General features: G+C 40.1%; 1 protein-coding gene across 1 annotated transcript in view; it reads left to right on the top strand.

The window, feature by feature from the left end:
• Positions 1-15,185, top strand: part of PTPRT (protein tyrosine phosphatase receptor type T) — an 831,114-nt gene that overhangs the window by 608,895 nt on the left and 207,034 nt on the right. Inside the window, exon 13 of the mRNA XM_044919044.1 lies at positions 14,884-14,920. Coding sequence (XP_044774979.1) covers positions 14,884-14,920 — 37 coding nt within the window. The remainder of the gene's footprint in view (positions 1-14,883; positions 14,921-15,185) is intronic.

Raw genomic sequence — 15,185 nt, 5'->3', positions numbered from 1 at the left:
GTTGAGACCTGATTTATGACCTAGGATGTGATCTATTCTGGAGAATGTTCCATGGGCACTAGAGAAGAATGTGTATTCCGTTGCTTTGGGGTGGAATGTTCTGAATATGTCTGTGAAGTCCATTTGGTCCAGTGTGTCATTTAAAGTCTTTATTTCCTTGTTGATCTTTTGCTTAGATGATCTGTCCATTTCAGTGAGGGGGGTGTTAAAGTCCCCCACTATTATTGTATTGTTGTCGATGTGTTTCTTTGCTTTTGTTATTAATTGGCTTATAAAATTGGCTGCTCCCATGTTAGGGGCATAGATATTTACAGTTGTTAGATCTTCTTGTTGGATAGATCCTTTAAGTAGGATATAATGTCCTTCCTCATCTCTTATTACAGTCTTTGGTTTAAAATCTAATTTGTCTGATATAAGGATTGCCACCCCAGCTTTCTTTTGGTGTCCATTAGCATGGTAAATTGTTTTCCACCCCCTCACTTTAAATCTGGGGGTGTCTTTGGGTCTAAAATGTGTCTCTTGCAGACAGCATATCAATGAGTCTTGTTTTTTAATCCAATCTGATAGCCTGTGTCTTTTGATTGGGGCATTGAGCCCATTTACATTCAGGGTAACTATTGAAAGATATGAATTTAGTGCCATCATATTGCCTGTAAGGTGACTGTTACTGTATATTGTCTGTGTTCCTTTCTGGTCTATGTTGCTTTCAGGCTCTCTCTTTGCTTAGAGGACCGCTTTCAAGATTTCTTGTAGGGCTGGTTTCGTGTTTGCAAATTCCTTTAGTTTTTGTTTGTCCTGGAAGCTTTTTATCTCTCCTTCTATTTTCAATGACAGCCTAGCTGGATATAGTATTCTTGGCTGCATATTTTTCTCATTTAGTGCTCTGAAGATATCCTGCCAGTCCTTTCTGGCCTGCCAGGTCTCTGTGGATAGGTCTGTTGCCAATCTAATATTTCTACCCTTGTAGGTTACATATCTCTTCTCCCGAGCTGCTTTCAGGATTTTCTCTTTGTCTCTGAGACTCGTAAGTTTTCCTATTAGATGTCGGGGTGTTGACCTATTTTTATTGATTTTGAGAGGGGTTCTCTGTGCCTCCTGGATTTTGATGCCTCTTTCCTTCCCCAAATTAGGGAAGTTCTCTGCTATAATTTGCTCCATTATACCTTCTGCCCCTCTCTCTCTTTCTTCTTCTTCTGGGATCCCAATTATTCTAATGTTGTTTCGTCTTATGGTATCGCTTATCTCTCGAATTCTGCCCTCGTGATCCAGTAGTTGTTTCTCTCTCTTTTTCTCAGCTTCTTTATTTTCCATCATTTCATCTTCTATATTACTGATTCTCTCTTCTGCCTCATTTATTCTAGCAGTTAGCGCCCCCATTTTTGATTGCACCTCATTAATAGCCTTTTTGATTTCTACTTGGTTGGATTTTAGTTCTTTTACTTCTCCAGAAAGGGTTTCTCTAATAACTTCCATATTTTTTTCAAGCCCAGCTAGTATCTTTAAAGTGATGATTCTGAACTCTAGATCTGACATTGTACTAATGTCCGTATTGAGTAGGTCCCTGGCAGTCGGTACTACCTCTTGTTCTTTTTGTTGAGGTGATTTTTTCCGTCTTGTCATTTTGTGCAGAGGAGAATAGATTAATGAGAGAACAAAATGCTAGCAGAGTAACAACGTCCCCAGAAAATATACTCTAAACAAATCAGAAAAAACCTGAAGCAGTGGGAAAAGAAAGGGAAAGAGAGAAAAAAGAAAAAGATAAAGATAAAAACAAAAACAAACAAAACAAAACAACAACAAAAAAACCAGAATGTGATCAAATATGATCAGTGCCACACACTAGATTTGGGGTGTATTTTGGTCTTTTAGAAGAAAGTGCCTCCCAAAATTTTAAAGAAAGAAAAACTTATATATGTACAAAAATAAGGGTTGATATGATGAAGGGATGGAATATGACTGTAAAGATGGAAATTATAAAAAATTTTATAAAAGGAATTGATAAGAAGTTGTTTGAAAAAAGAAAGAAGAGGATTTAAAAAAAGAGAAAAAAAAAAGGGAGAGGATGTGATCAGGCAGGGGAACAGAAAACACCATATACTAGAGATTTAGGGTATATTTTGATCTGTTAGAAGAAACTATCTCAAAATTTTAAAGAGAGAACAACTTATATATATAAGCCAAAAATATGGGTAACTACTATGAAGGGATAGAATATGACTCTAAAAATGAAAAATAAAAATGTTTTTTTTTAAAAAAAAAAGGGATTGATAAGATGTTGGTTGAAAAAGGGAAAAAGAAAAATTCAAAAAGAATAAAAAAAGAAAAAAAGACAGTTAAAAAAAATTAACTTTGAAAGACTACAGAATCATGGTAAAAAAGCCATGAATTCTATGTGCAGTAGTCCCCTAGAGCTGGAGTTCTGCCGTTCTCATTGATGGGTAAACTTGGTCTTGGCTGGCTGTTCTCGCTGATCTTCTGGGGAGGGGCCTGTTGCCGTGGTTTCCAAATGTCTTTGCCGGAGGCAGAATTGCCCCGCCCTTGCCCCCTCCCAGCTAAGTAATCTGCTGGGGTTTGCTCTCCGGGGCTTTTGTTCCCTGTGAGCTTTCCGTACCGCTTTGGAGGCGGAGAGTGAAAATGGCGGCCTCCCAATCTCCGCCCCGGAGGAGCCGAGAACTCGGGGTCCCGCTTCTCAGTGAGCCCCCAGAGAAAAGCCGTCAGTCACTCCCGTCTCCCCGGTCTCCAGCCGCACTCCGTGCTCACCCGGCCTGTGACCCCGCGTTTCTATCTCTGGCACCCGACCCCGGGTGGAGTCTCCAAACCCAGCAGATCCCTGCGGTGCACTCACGCGCGGCTCCTCCCGGGGGAGGAAGGTGAGTCTCCCCGGATCTGCCGCTTGTTGGGTCCCTGCTGGAGGAGCAGGGGCCCGACTGTGCCGCGGATCACGGTTTATGGCAACCCCGAGCTGAGAGCCCGCGCCTGGGCTCCGCCTCTGCAGCCGGTTCCGATACCTGGGAGCTCTGCCACACTCAGGCACCCCCAGTCTTTCTGTGACCCTGAGGGTCCTGAGACCACACTGTCCCGGAGGGTTCCACCCCCCGTTTAGCCACCAGAGTGACGTCCCTCAGCGGAGCAGACTTTTAAAAGTTCCGATTTTGTGCTCCGCGGCTCTATCACTTGCCAGAAGCGGCCGCCGGAGGCCCCTCCCCCGCCGTCTATCCTCCTGAATATGGCCTCGGATTCACTTCTCCGCACGTCCTACCTTCCCGAAAGTGGTCGCTTTTCTGATGAGAGTTGTTGCTCTTCTTTTCTTCGATCTCCTGTTGAGTTTGTGGGTGTTCAGAATGGTTTGATCCCTATCCAGCTGAATTCCTGAGAGGAGACGAAATCCAGGTCTCCTACTCCTCCGCCATCTTGCTCCGCCCCAAAATATCTTTTAATATTTAGAAAGGTTTGTACTTTTTTTTCTGGTAGTTATCTTTGTAATCCTTTGATCCTCTTTTCATAGCTAACCTTTCCTATCTGGTTTGTCATCATTTCTTCCCAGAATTATTAAGGTATAATCAACAAATAAAATTGGTATACATTTAAGATGTACAATGTGATATTTTGAGACACATGTACATTGTGAAATGATTACCCCACTTGAACTGATGAACATATCCATCACCTCACGTTGTGTGTGGTGAGAACATTTAGGATCTACTCTCTAATCAAGTTTCAAGTATAAAATACAGTATTATACAGATCTCCAAAACTTATGAATCCTGCATAACTCTTGGACCAACATCACCCCTGCTCTCTAGCCCCTTACAAACACCATTCCTCTTTCTGCTTTTATGATTTCAACTTTTTTAGATTCCACATATAAGTGAGATCACGCAGTATTTGTCTTTCTATGTCTGGCTTATTTCACTTTGCATAACGTCCTCCAGGTTCATCCATATTGTTGCAAATGGCAGGATGTCTGTCTTTTTTTTTAAGGCTCAATAATAGTCCATAATCCTATATATACCACATTTTTCTTTTCCCTACTCCTAATGTCCCTCAAACTATTTAGCCATGCCTATCCCCTTAATGTTCTGGTTGGGACAAGAAAAGAGTGGCCCTCTTGGGCAGCATCTTGCCATCTGGGGAAGCCATGCATTCACTGTGCTCTCACATAATCCCAGGAGAGAAATTGTGGGCTGAGAGCATCTCTCTTGGCATTGGGCTGTGCCACTTTGGGGGACAGGTGACATGAGTAAAGTGAAACTGCTCTTCTTACCCTCTTCATTGCATTTGTTCTCAGACTTTGTGCTCTGGTAGTGTACTGGGACCCCTCTGCTGGACTTCTGAGCTCCCACAAAGGTACTCTTCTCCAGGCGTGATTGTCAAAATTATATTTCTGTAGGAGGATGAGTGCTGGAAACTCTTACTCTGCCATCTTGCAGACATCACTGGCTTGTCAGTTTTTGATGGTATCCACTGACTTTCACCTAGTGCCTGTTGAGCAATGAATGAGTTTATCCTACTTTCCTCTTCTCTATTTTTTTTTTCTCTTTTTCACTTTTTCTTGCATTACTTCTGCATGTCAGAAAATATAACATTTCTGTGTTCTACTCTCAACTATGTCCCTACCTTGTTTTAGTCTTAGATTTACAATTATATTAAATGCTTACCATCAATCCTTTTGGTGAAATTTCCTCAGTCAACTCTTTGTTGAGTGAAACTTATCCTCTGATATATTCCTCAAGAAAGAGTCATGAGTGTGGTATTCATTGAGTTACTGAATGTTGAAAGTTATTTTTCTGTAGCTTTGATACTCAGAACATACCTGGCTAGTTATAAAATCCTTGGTTCATAATTTCTTTCTTTGAGTTTCTTGAAAATGCTGCCCCATATTTCCTGGCCTTTTATGTTGCCTTGGCAATATCTCATGACATCTCTTGCCCTTGTGAATTATTTGATTTCTTTCACTGGAGTCCTTGAGGACTTTTTTCTTTTTGAAAAGAAAAGTTGAATTGTTTTATTAGGATCTTGGAATAGATCTTTCAGGGCTTTGAGTCCTTTTAATATATAGGCTCAGGTTCTCTTTTAATTCCAGAAATTTTCCTTGGATTATTGTTCTAAATCTTTTCCTGTTCAATTATCCAGTCTGTCTTCTCAGGGATTTCAAGTATACATATATTGGATCCTCTTTGTCTTCTCTTTAAGTCACCCTTTCACTGACCCTGGCTGTTTTATTTATTTCATTTTCTTCTCTTGGTTGTTTTTCTCTTTCTTCAGTGCCCCTTATTAAAATTTTACTTTGGACACCATATTATTTAAACTTAATTTCTGAAGTGCTCTGGCCTTTTTTCTTATTTTCCTGAGTTCAATCAACTCTCTCTTTTTGTGCTGATTTTTTTAGACATTTCAGTTTTTAATCTTTGCATTTCTAATTCAAAATTGAGGAAATTTAATTCAGTTTGGAGTATTGTTATATTTTTCCTCTGGTGTGCAATTGTTTTTGTTTTATTTGAGGGGGTGGATTTTCATCACTTAGGATGTTTTGATTTTTATTTTCCATTTTCTTTTTTTTAAGATTTTATTTATTTATTTGATAGAACACAAGCAAGGGGAGCAGCAGGTAGAGGGAGAGGGAGAAGCAGACTCCCCGCTGAGCAGGGTGTCCTATGCAGGGCTCAATCCCAGGACCCTGGGATCATGACCCGAGCTTAAGGCAGACGCTTAACTGACTGAGCCACCCAGGTGCCCCTCCATTTTCTTCATATAGTAGTTGTATTTGACTCCTTTCTTTTATTCATATTGTAGATTTAAGGTGGCTTACAATATTTCTAGTTTAAAAACACAGTATTCTGATAGAATAGTGAAGTACAGTTTTTCAATGGATAACTAAGTTTTGTGTATGATGGGGGATGGGTGGTTGTGTGTTCTTGGACTCATTGCTGTTGTTCTCTTTTGACTTACAGGATCTTAAAATTCCACCTGCCTCTTTTCCTTTTCCTCATCCAATCTCCCAAGGGCACTTTCCCCTCTTTTTACCATATTTTCCCCCATAAGTGATACCTATTTAAGGTTGCCCCTTGAATTATTGTGCCTTCAAGTCCTTTCCATCTATTCATCATCTTAATCTACCAGCATTTTCACACATTTTCCGATTTTTCCTACATACAAACTCGGCTTTGCTAGTGATCATTTTATTTATTTTTTTATTATGTTCAGTTAGCCATCATATAGTGATCATTTTAGATCAATCTTACACCCTGTGCTGGCTTACCTCTCTTCTCTTTCAATTGCTTTTCTGTATTGTGCTGAAAACCTTAGAAATATTTCATTCAGTTTTGATGCTTTTTTTTTTTTTTCCTAACAAGGATTATGAAGTTTTGAAGATTCTCTGTATTTTAATTATGCTAAGATTGTGTACTTTGTGGATTTTTAGAAGAGAGTCAAGGAGAATTGGGGTGCGGGGAGGCTAGACTGAGGACCCAGTAGGTGTCCATACCAGAAGCCAATACAGATTCATAAGCATTGGGTGTAGTGAGGTAGTGGGAGATCTCTAAGCTCAGGCAGAGCCAAAATATGCCTTCCCAGAGTGGGGTAGGTTGAAAGAGGCTCTCTGCAGCCACTGTCTTGGCCATCGCCATCTCTAGGCTAGACTACACCACTATACTCTTCCTACTGACTAGTTTCTCCTATACCATAAGTTTGTTCTCTATATAACAGTCTCTACATTTTAATAAAATGTAAGTCTGAAAACTTTATTGTTCCTGCTCATAACTCTTTGATTGCTTTCTGTTGTTCTTAAAATACAGACTGAAATTCTACAGTCTAAAAGGCTCTACCAGGCTTCTCTTTCTAGCTTCATCTCATATCATTCTCCAAGTACTTCATTATGATGTAACCTTCCAGACTTCTTTACACCTTCAACTACACCATGCATTTCCTCACTTACAGGTCTTTGCATGTCTGTTCCTGAGTCCAGGACACACTTTTTTGACACTTCATATAATTACCTCCTACTGATCTTCCAGGTTACAGGCTAAATGGTCTTTGCTCAAGGCAATGTATCATCTTCCTTCCCATCTATACCTCATATCATCTTCATACACATACATAGCACCTAGTACTTCTTCCTCACAGTGTTTATTGCAACTTGTTATTAGATACTTATTTGTGAGAATAGTTATCTAATGTTTGTTACAAATATTGGAAAATAATGTGTACATGCTCCATGAGGACATGGACCATGTCTGTTTTGCATATGCTGTAATACTAGTACCCAGCACAATGCTTGGCACATAGTGATCATGCAGTAATCATCAATATAATTAATAGTGATCATATCAATAAATATCTGTTGCTTGGTTGACCAGATGAATAAAGGTTAAGTGGGCTGTTGGAGCCACAGCCAAGACTTAGAGGAATATTAAGGGTGGAGCAAAAGCAACTCAGCAAACTAGACTATGGTGTCAGGGCTAACTAACTCACATCATATTTACTAGGGTGGCTCAGTCTTAGAGAAGACAAAGGCAAGAGTTTGGGTAACTGGGGAAATTGTTTGAAAACTGGGGTCAGGCCTAATTCCCCATCCTATTACATAGGGCAGTCTAATGGGGCAGTAGAATAAGAATTGTATGCACTACCCAGGTACCTATGGCTTCTTGTTCAGGGTGGCAGTATGACTTAACCTAAGCCCATCGGGATAGTAAGTAGCAATTACTGAAATACTTGATGCCTTAGACACTATGCTGTAAGTCTCTGATTTAGAGAGACACCCTTTAATTTCAGTAGGTAGTGAAGGATGGATGGATGAGTCAGACTTGATCTAGTCTTGAAATGGAGGCCATGAGTAGGTAAGTAGGTGTAAACATATGGCATTCTGGGAAATAAGGTAGATGATAGCTTTTTTTTTTTAAGTAAGCTATGTGTTGTGGGATGGGGTATGGTGATATGGAGTGGTGTCAAGAGAACAGAGTACTGAAAGAGCAGGAGGACAGCCAGTAGCTGAAGCCAGACCTCACATTTTGAGAACTTGAAGCAACCTTAGAATACTCTGCCCACTCCACCAAATTGGCCTTCTCCATCCCTTTCTCTTTTATTTGATTGATGGGGAAATTGAGCCATAGAGAGTGGTGGTGACTTGCTCAATATTGCCCAGCACTGGCAGAGCTTGAGTAGAAGTCGGTCTCAACAGAATCACAATAGTTAGGGAATTATATTCTGCCCCAACATGGTACATACCTGTGTCCAGATTCACAAATCTGGAGTGGGAAGTGGGATATGAGTGAAAGTCAGATGATGGGGAAATGAAATTTTTGTTCTGTCCCAGAATATATTACAGACCTAGAAGTAGGATATAATAATGGAGATAGAACAGAAAATATACCAAATGTTTCTCCTTTTCAGAAACTTTATATAATCTTGGCACAAAGAAAGTACTCATTTCCTGTTTATTGAACTGATTGGGGACTTTGGGTATATGTGCACTGGCCAGACTTCCCACATGTCAGGATGCAGACTATCTAGCAGACTTGGGATGCAGAACATCTTCCTGACTTGCTTGCTAACAGTTCAATCATGCAAAAGGTCAAGAGAGTGACTTAGGACTTTGTTATTTTGTATCTAATTCTAACCAACAAAGACAAATTGGTTATGGAATTAAAGGTGTCAGGAACTTGGGAGAAAGCAGACATGTCAACATCATGTTTGTGAAAACCAGGGAGAGTTAAGCATAATGAGACATGCACTCCAGGTTATAGAAAACAGCTTTTAATAGATGTGGGGTGGAGGAGGTGGTTGTCAGATATGGCTCACTCGCATGCATGCATTTGTGGAAGGGAAGATGATTCTCAGAATTAGAAAGTTCTTACAAATGACCCAATGAGGGACTGAAGGCAGTAGAATAAACCATTGCAGCTACCCAGATTTCCTTTAATGTAACACATATTAAAGAGAACATTCCCGGGTCAACTGGATGGCACAGTTGAGCATCTGACTCTTGCTTTTGGCTCAAGTCTGATCTCAGGGTTGTGAGATTGAGCCCCACATCGGGCTCCATGCTCAGCATGGAGTCCGCTTGTGTTTCTCTCTCCCTCTTTGTCTGCCTCCCCCTGCCACATGTGTGTCCTCCCTCCCTCTCTCTCTTTCTCTTTCTCTCTCTCTCTCAATAAAATAAATCTTCTAAAAAAGAGAGAGAACACTACCACAGAAGGCAGGTTAGTGTCGGAGCACCTGGGTGGCTCAGTCAATTAGGCATTTGACTCTTGGTTTTGGCTCAGGTTTTGATCTCAGGGTCCTGGGATTGAGCCCCATGTCAGGCTCCATGCTCAGCGGGGAGTCTGCTTGTCTCTCTCCCTCTGCCATCCCCCACTCTCTCTCTCCTGAATAAATAAAACCTTAAAGTAAAAAAGGAAAGCAGGTTAGTGTTCACCATTGCCAGGATGAAATGACCCAGAGAGTGCATGAAGGGTACTTCTGAAGTGCTGGCAATGTTTGACGTTTTCATCTGGGGTGCCGGTCATCGGTGGGTGCTTGCTTTGTGAAAAATTTGGCAAACTGTAGTTAAGGTTAGTATACTTGTCTCTATACATGTTGCACTTCAAATAAACCATGTAACAGTTCTTATGATTTAGTATATTTCCTTCACGGATTATTTTTAAATGCTTACCTTTGCATGTTAGTTGTAGTTAAAGTTGTACTTTGCTTTATCCATTTAATATTTTCTTATGTGTACTATTCCATGTTGTTATGTGGCCCTCACAATCATTTTTTGTTAGCTTCATAATATTCCACTGTGTGGATAGACCACAACTTTCTTTACCATGCCTGTAGGGTTCGACAGGTATGTTGCTCTTCACTTTCACTTTTATATAAAGAACACTGAAACCAACATCTTTGAATATAAACCTTCGTCTACATTTCAGATTAGTCCCTGAGAATAGATCCTTTTTTTTTAAAGATTTATTTATTTATTAGAGAAAACGTGTATGCATATGCACACAAGCAGGGGAGGGGCAGTGGGAGAGAGAGAGAGAGAGAGAATCCCAAGCAGACTCCCCACGGAGTACGGAGCCTGATGTGGGGCTTGATCCCACAACACATGAGATCATGACCTGAGCCAAAACCAAAAGTCAGATGCTTAACCAACTAAGCCACCAAGACATCCTGAGAATAGAATCTTAGATGTGAAAAGATTAGATCAACTCTCTTTGAAGTCTAGGTACATATTTAGAAATTACCTCCAGCAGTGAAATCCTCATCAAACCCTTGCCCATTCCTGTATGTAATAATCTTGCATGTAATTGGCAAGTTTCCTAATACAGTTCTTGCAAAATCCTTTTCGTTGTATTAATATAAAGTTGGCAATCCTTCTGACCATTCCTAGTGGCATAGCTCCACTCTCCAGGGTTTCTCGGTGTTGGTTGTTGTGGTGCTGCATAGCCATGTGCAGACCGCCTTCCGTCCTCAGGAGCTCATACTCTCTGTAACCATCTCAGGCTTCAGCTCACTGACCCTTTAAGCCAGAGAACAGAAATGGAAGCCAACAGGAGTTGGACATCTGCTCTTTCTCCAAACATGAAAATAAAAGAATTCATTGGCTCACTTTTATCATCATTTTTAAGTTTTACCTCATTTGTGACTGAAGCTTTTTGGCATCACATTTAGAAAGTTCCACTTTATTTTTCTATTTTTTATTCATAATTTTTCCTTCTTTCTTCTGGATATACTCTTTTAAAAAAAACCTTTTTCTTGAAATATAGCTTACTTGAAATATATGAACACCTCAAATGAATACTTCCTATATTTGAATTATAGTGTGTGATATTCTTTTAACATTTCTGCATTTTCCAGTTGTTTAATAAATTGTTTATTTTAAAAAAGAGCACTTTCAGCATTAAAAAAAAGAAAGGAAGGGAAACACTTGTCCTAAAGAACAAGTCATGTCAACCCAACCTTCTTTCTTTGAGAGAGTTCTTAGACTGATAGAGTGGGGAAATGAAGTAGACAGAGTCTGAGTATCTGAAGTGAGTTTGACCCTATCCTCAAGCTATGTTGGTGGGAAAACACAGCAGGAGGATCCAAGTGCATAAGCAGTTGAGGAAATAAGTAGTTAGATAACCATCCAAAAATTCTGATGAGCAATGAATGCCAACCTGGAAGGCGGATTCTAGTACATGTCACAAATCTTTATCAATGGCATTTTCCAGGTTACCACCTATATTAATGATTGGGTAAAATTATAGAAAAATATGTCCAAAAACTTATGTATGGTGGAGAATATGATGACAGGCTGTAGCAACCAGATCAAAGAAGATGGAAGTCAATAGGGGAAATCAGTATATGACTCTCTACTTGGATTCCAGAAATACAACCACATTTATGTATGTAGAAGCAGGCAGATTTTTTTTTTTTTTTTTTTGGTAGGGGGAAGGTTGATGGCACATTCATTGTGATCAATGAAAAACTGAGATGTTGGCTATGTTAATAGAAGCCCATATAACTAAGGAAAATAGAAAATAGTGATAATCTAGGTAATCATATATTGACAAGACCACATGTAGACTGCTGCTTCCTATTCTAGTTCCTTCTCAATAAGGGACAAAACTGCAAGATGTCCCAGGATGAGTAGCAATATTGGTTTAAAGGACTTGAACTCTTATCATCTGAGGAATGGTTGAAGAACATTAATAGAAATGAGAACCATCTTTCAATATCCAGACATCTTTTGTACACAAGCAAGGGAGGACTTTCTGTGGTGTGAGGAACAGAATCAAGACCACTGGGGAGTCATACTTCAAGAGACAGTTTCTAGCATTCAGAGGTGTGCCTAGAGAAAATAGACTCTGCTATAGACATTATGATTTCTTCTCTACTTCTGAGTGCATGGAAGACTCCATTTCCCTACCTCACTTAAGTTAGGCATGGCCCATATGACTGGTTCTAGTCAATGAAACTTGAGTCAAGTAACTGTAGCTTCTGATACAAAGTATTTGATTGTGAGTTCCCAACTCCAGCATTCTTTTCTCCTGCCTCAGTGAACAGTGCAGGCTTGTGTTAAAATGGAGGTAGACATGAGCAGACATTTCTCCAAAGAAGACATACAAATAGCTAACAGACACATGAAAAATGCTCAACATTACTCAGCATCAGGGAAATACAAATCAAAACCATAATGAGATATCACCTTACCCCAGTCCGAATGGCTAAAATTAACAACTCAGGAAACAACAGATGTTGGTGAGCATGATGAGAAAGGGGAGCCCTCTTACACTGTTGGTGGGAATGCAAACTGGTGCAGCCACTCTGGAGAACAGTATGGAGATTCCTAAAAAGTTAAAAATAGAACTACCTTATGACCCAGCAATTGCACTACTAGATATTTATCCAAAGGATACAAAAATAGTTATTTGAAGGGGCACATGCACCCCAGTGTTTATAGCAGCAATGTCCACAATAGCCAACATTCATTCAACAGATTAATGGATTAAGATGTGGTGTATATATATGTGTGTGTGTACGTACACACACATACAATGGAATATCATTCAGCCATCAAAAAGAACGAAGTCTTGCCATTTGCAATGATGTGGATGGAACTATAGGGTATTATGCTCAGTGAAATAAGTCAGTCAGAGAAAGACAAATACCACATGATTTCACTCCTGTGGAATTTAAGAAACACAACAGATGAACAGAGGGGAAAGGAAAGAGAAATAAAATAAGATAAAAACCATAAGAGACTCTTAACTATAGGAAACAAACTGAGGGTGCTAGAGGGGAAGTGGGTGGGGGAATGGGGTAAATGGGTGATGGGCATTAAGAAGGGCACTTGATATAATGAGTACTGGGGTTTATGCAACTGATGAATCACTAAATTCTATCTCTGAAACTAATAATATATGTTAATTGAATTTAAATAAAATTTTTCTTAATTTAAAAATTAAAAAATAGATGTACCAGCCTTGGTCTCTGAGGACCTACAGTGATTACAGTATCCCCCAACCACCACCACAACCACACTTCAGACCTAGTCATGCACCTACATTGGACATGTTGGTTTAAGTGGGAAATACACCTTTAGTGTTTTTAGCCACTGAAGTTCATGGGTTTTATACTTCTGCATAACCCTGATGCAATATTGTGATTTCTTAGATTGTGATTTCTGAATGACAAAAAATATATTTCTCATGTGTATTTGGTCTTTGTCCCTGGTTTCTAGCTCACAGTTTCCTCAGTCCTTGGAATTTCCTAAGTGTCAATGGTGATAAAGGTGTCTTTTGTTATGTTAATGAGGGTGACTTTGGGACCCCACCCAAGGAGGGAACTGGTTGCCAGGAGGATCAACTTCTGATTAGAGGGTTAGAACATTCAGTCCCATAGTTCCACAGTCCCACCCTGCCCCCAGCCTACTGGACCTCTGGGGAGAGGTGAGGGGCTGGAGGTTGAATCAGCCAGTAACTAATGACTAAGTCAATAATGACTATGCAGTGAAGCCCCCATAAAAATCCAGAAGGACTGGGTTTAGAGAGCTTCTGGGTAGGTGATCACATGAAGATTGGGCGAGTAGCACTTCTTGAAAAGGCATGGAGGTTCTGCATCCCTCCCCACATATCTCACCCTATACATCTCTTCTATCTGACTGCTCCTGAGTTACACCCTTTTACAATAAACTGGTGATCTACTAACATGTTTCTTTGAGTTCTGTGAGCTGCTCTAGCAAATTAATCAAACCTAAGGAGGAGGTCACTGGAACCTTCAATCTGTAGCTGGTAGGTCAGAAGCACAGGTAACAGCCTGAGGCTTGCACCTGGCATCTGAAGTAGGGTGTGGGGGACAGTCTTGTAGTACTGAACCCTTAACCTGTGGAATCTGATGCCATCTCCAGGTAGACTGTGTCAGAACTGAGTTGAATTCCCAGATACCTTGCCGGTGTCTGAAGGTTGCTTGGTGTTATAGAAAGGGAGGAACCACCCCCCACCCCCACCCCACACACACACAACAGAATCGGGTCCAGGAACCCTCAAAGACCTGACTAACACAGGTGCCTTCAAGATGCCGTGATTTCTTATGACTGAGCAGTAGCAGGACACACGTTTGATTCTTGAGACTCACTTGCATTCTTTGCCTTTTATTTTCATTGCTACACTACATTCAGACTGTTGCTGGAGGTATAGCTTAGTAAACTGGAATTTTTAACTGGTTCCAGGGCCTCCTGGGAGATGATCCCAATAAAGCAGGCTAAAATGATTCTCTTTCTAAACACAGTCTTCTGTAACTCAACTGCATGCCTAGTAACATCACAAGTTTATGGATTTTGTCCACTTGGGGAACAGCCAACAATAATTAGTTTACCCAGCAAAGATTTGATTGCCACACGAGCACACACATACAACATTATCCATGAAAACCATGAGGTTCACCAAAGATCTGGGGACCAAAGTGACTTTTTGAACATGAACTTTGTAGTTTGATTCTTACACGTTCCTATTGACTGAGCTATTGCCAAGGGTCTGTTTCAGCCTGTGCGGATAGATGCATTATTTATTTATAGTTTCCCAAGGATGGTCCTGGTGCCATCTACTAACTCATGCCACAGTGTACTTACTTAGTGTCATTGTTAAAGTTGTCCTGTGCTATGCAGTAGCAGTATCTGATATGTTTATAAGTGGTTCTGTCTGGGGAAGTTTATGAGGTGATGGGAGCCAGGAAGTGAAAGGAACCAAGTATGTGCCTAGCCTGAAAAGAAATGAAGAAATAGAATTAAAAGATGATTCCAATGGGGGAAGAAATGGAAAGGACAGATTTAAAATTATAATTAAAACTACATATGTATGTTTTTTCTTTATATAACAAATCAAACCTGCAACTAATTAACTGGAACCTCACTTTTGTTGTTCACAGGAGACCAAAATCAACTGCGTTCGCCTGGCTACAAAAGGTATGTTGGCATATCATTGTCTGTGTTCAGCTGTTTAAGTATTTCTTCTTCTAGCCACACAGGGAAAGTTGAGCCAATAATTACTAAAAATAAAAAATAATTGTTATTTTCACTGGAGTCATTTGAATCTAGGTATTAATATATACTTGCAGTATATATTATATAACATAGTTCCTAAAGCATAGTAAGAGCTCAAAACATATTTGTTGAATCAGTGAATGGATGGATGGATGGATGGATGGATGGATGGATGGATGGATGGATG

Source organism: Neomonachus schauinslandi, chromosome 10 (assembly GCF_002201575.2).
Source record: "Neomonachus schauinslandi chromosome 10, ASM220157v2, whole genome shotgun sequence".
In the NCBI taxonomy this organism is placed as follows: domain Eukaryota; kingdom Metazoa; phylum Chordata; class Mammalia; order Carnivora; family Phocidae; genus Neomonachus; species Neomonachus schauinslandi.
This window is presented reverse-complemented; position numbering and strand designations above follow the sequence as displayed.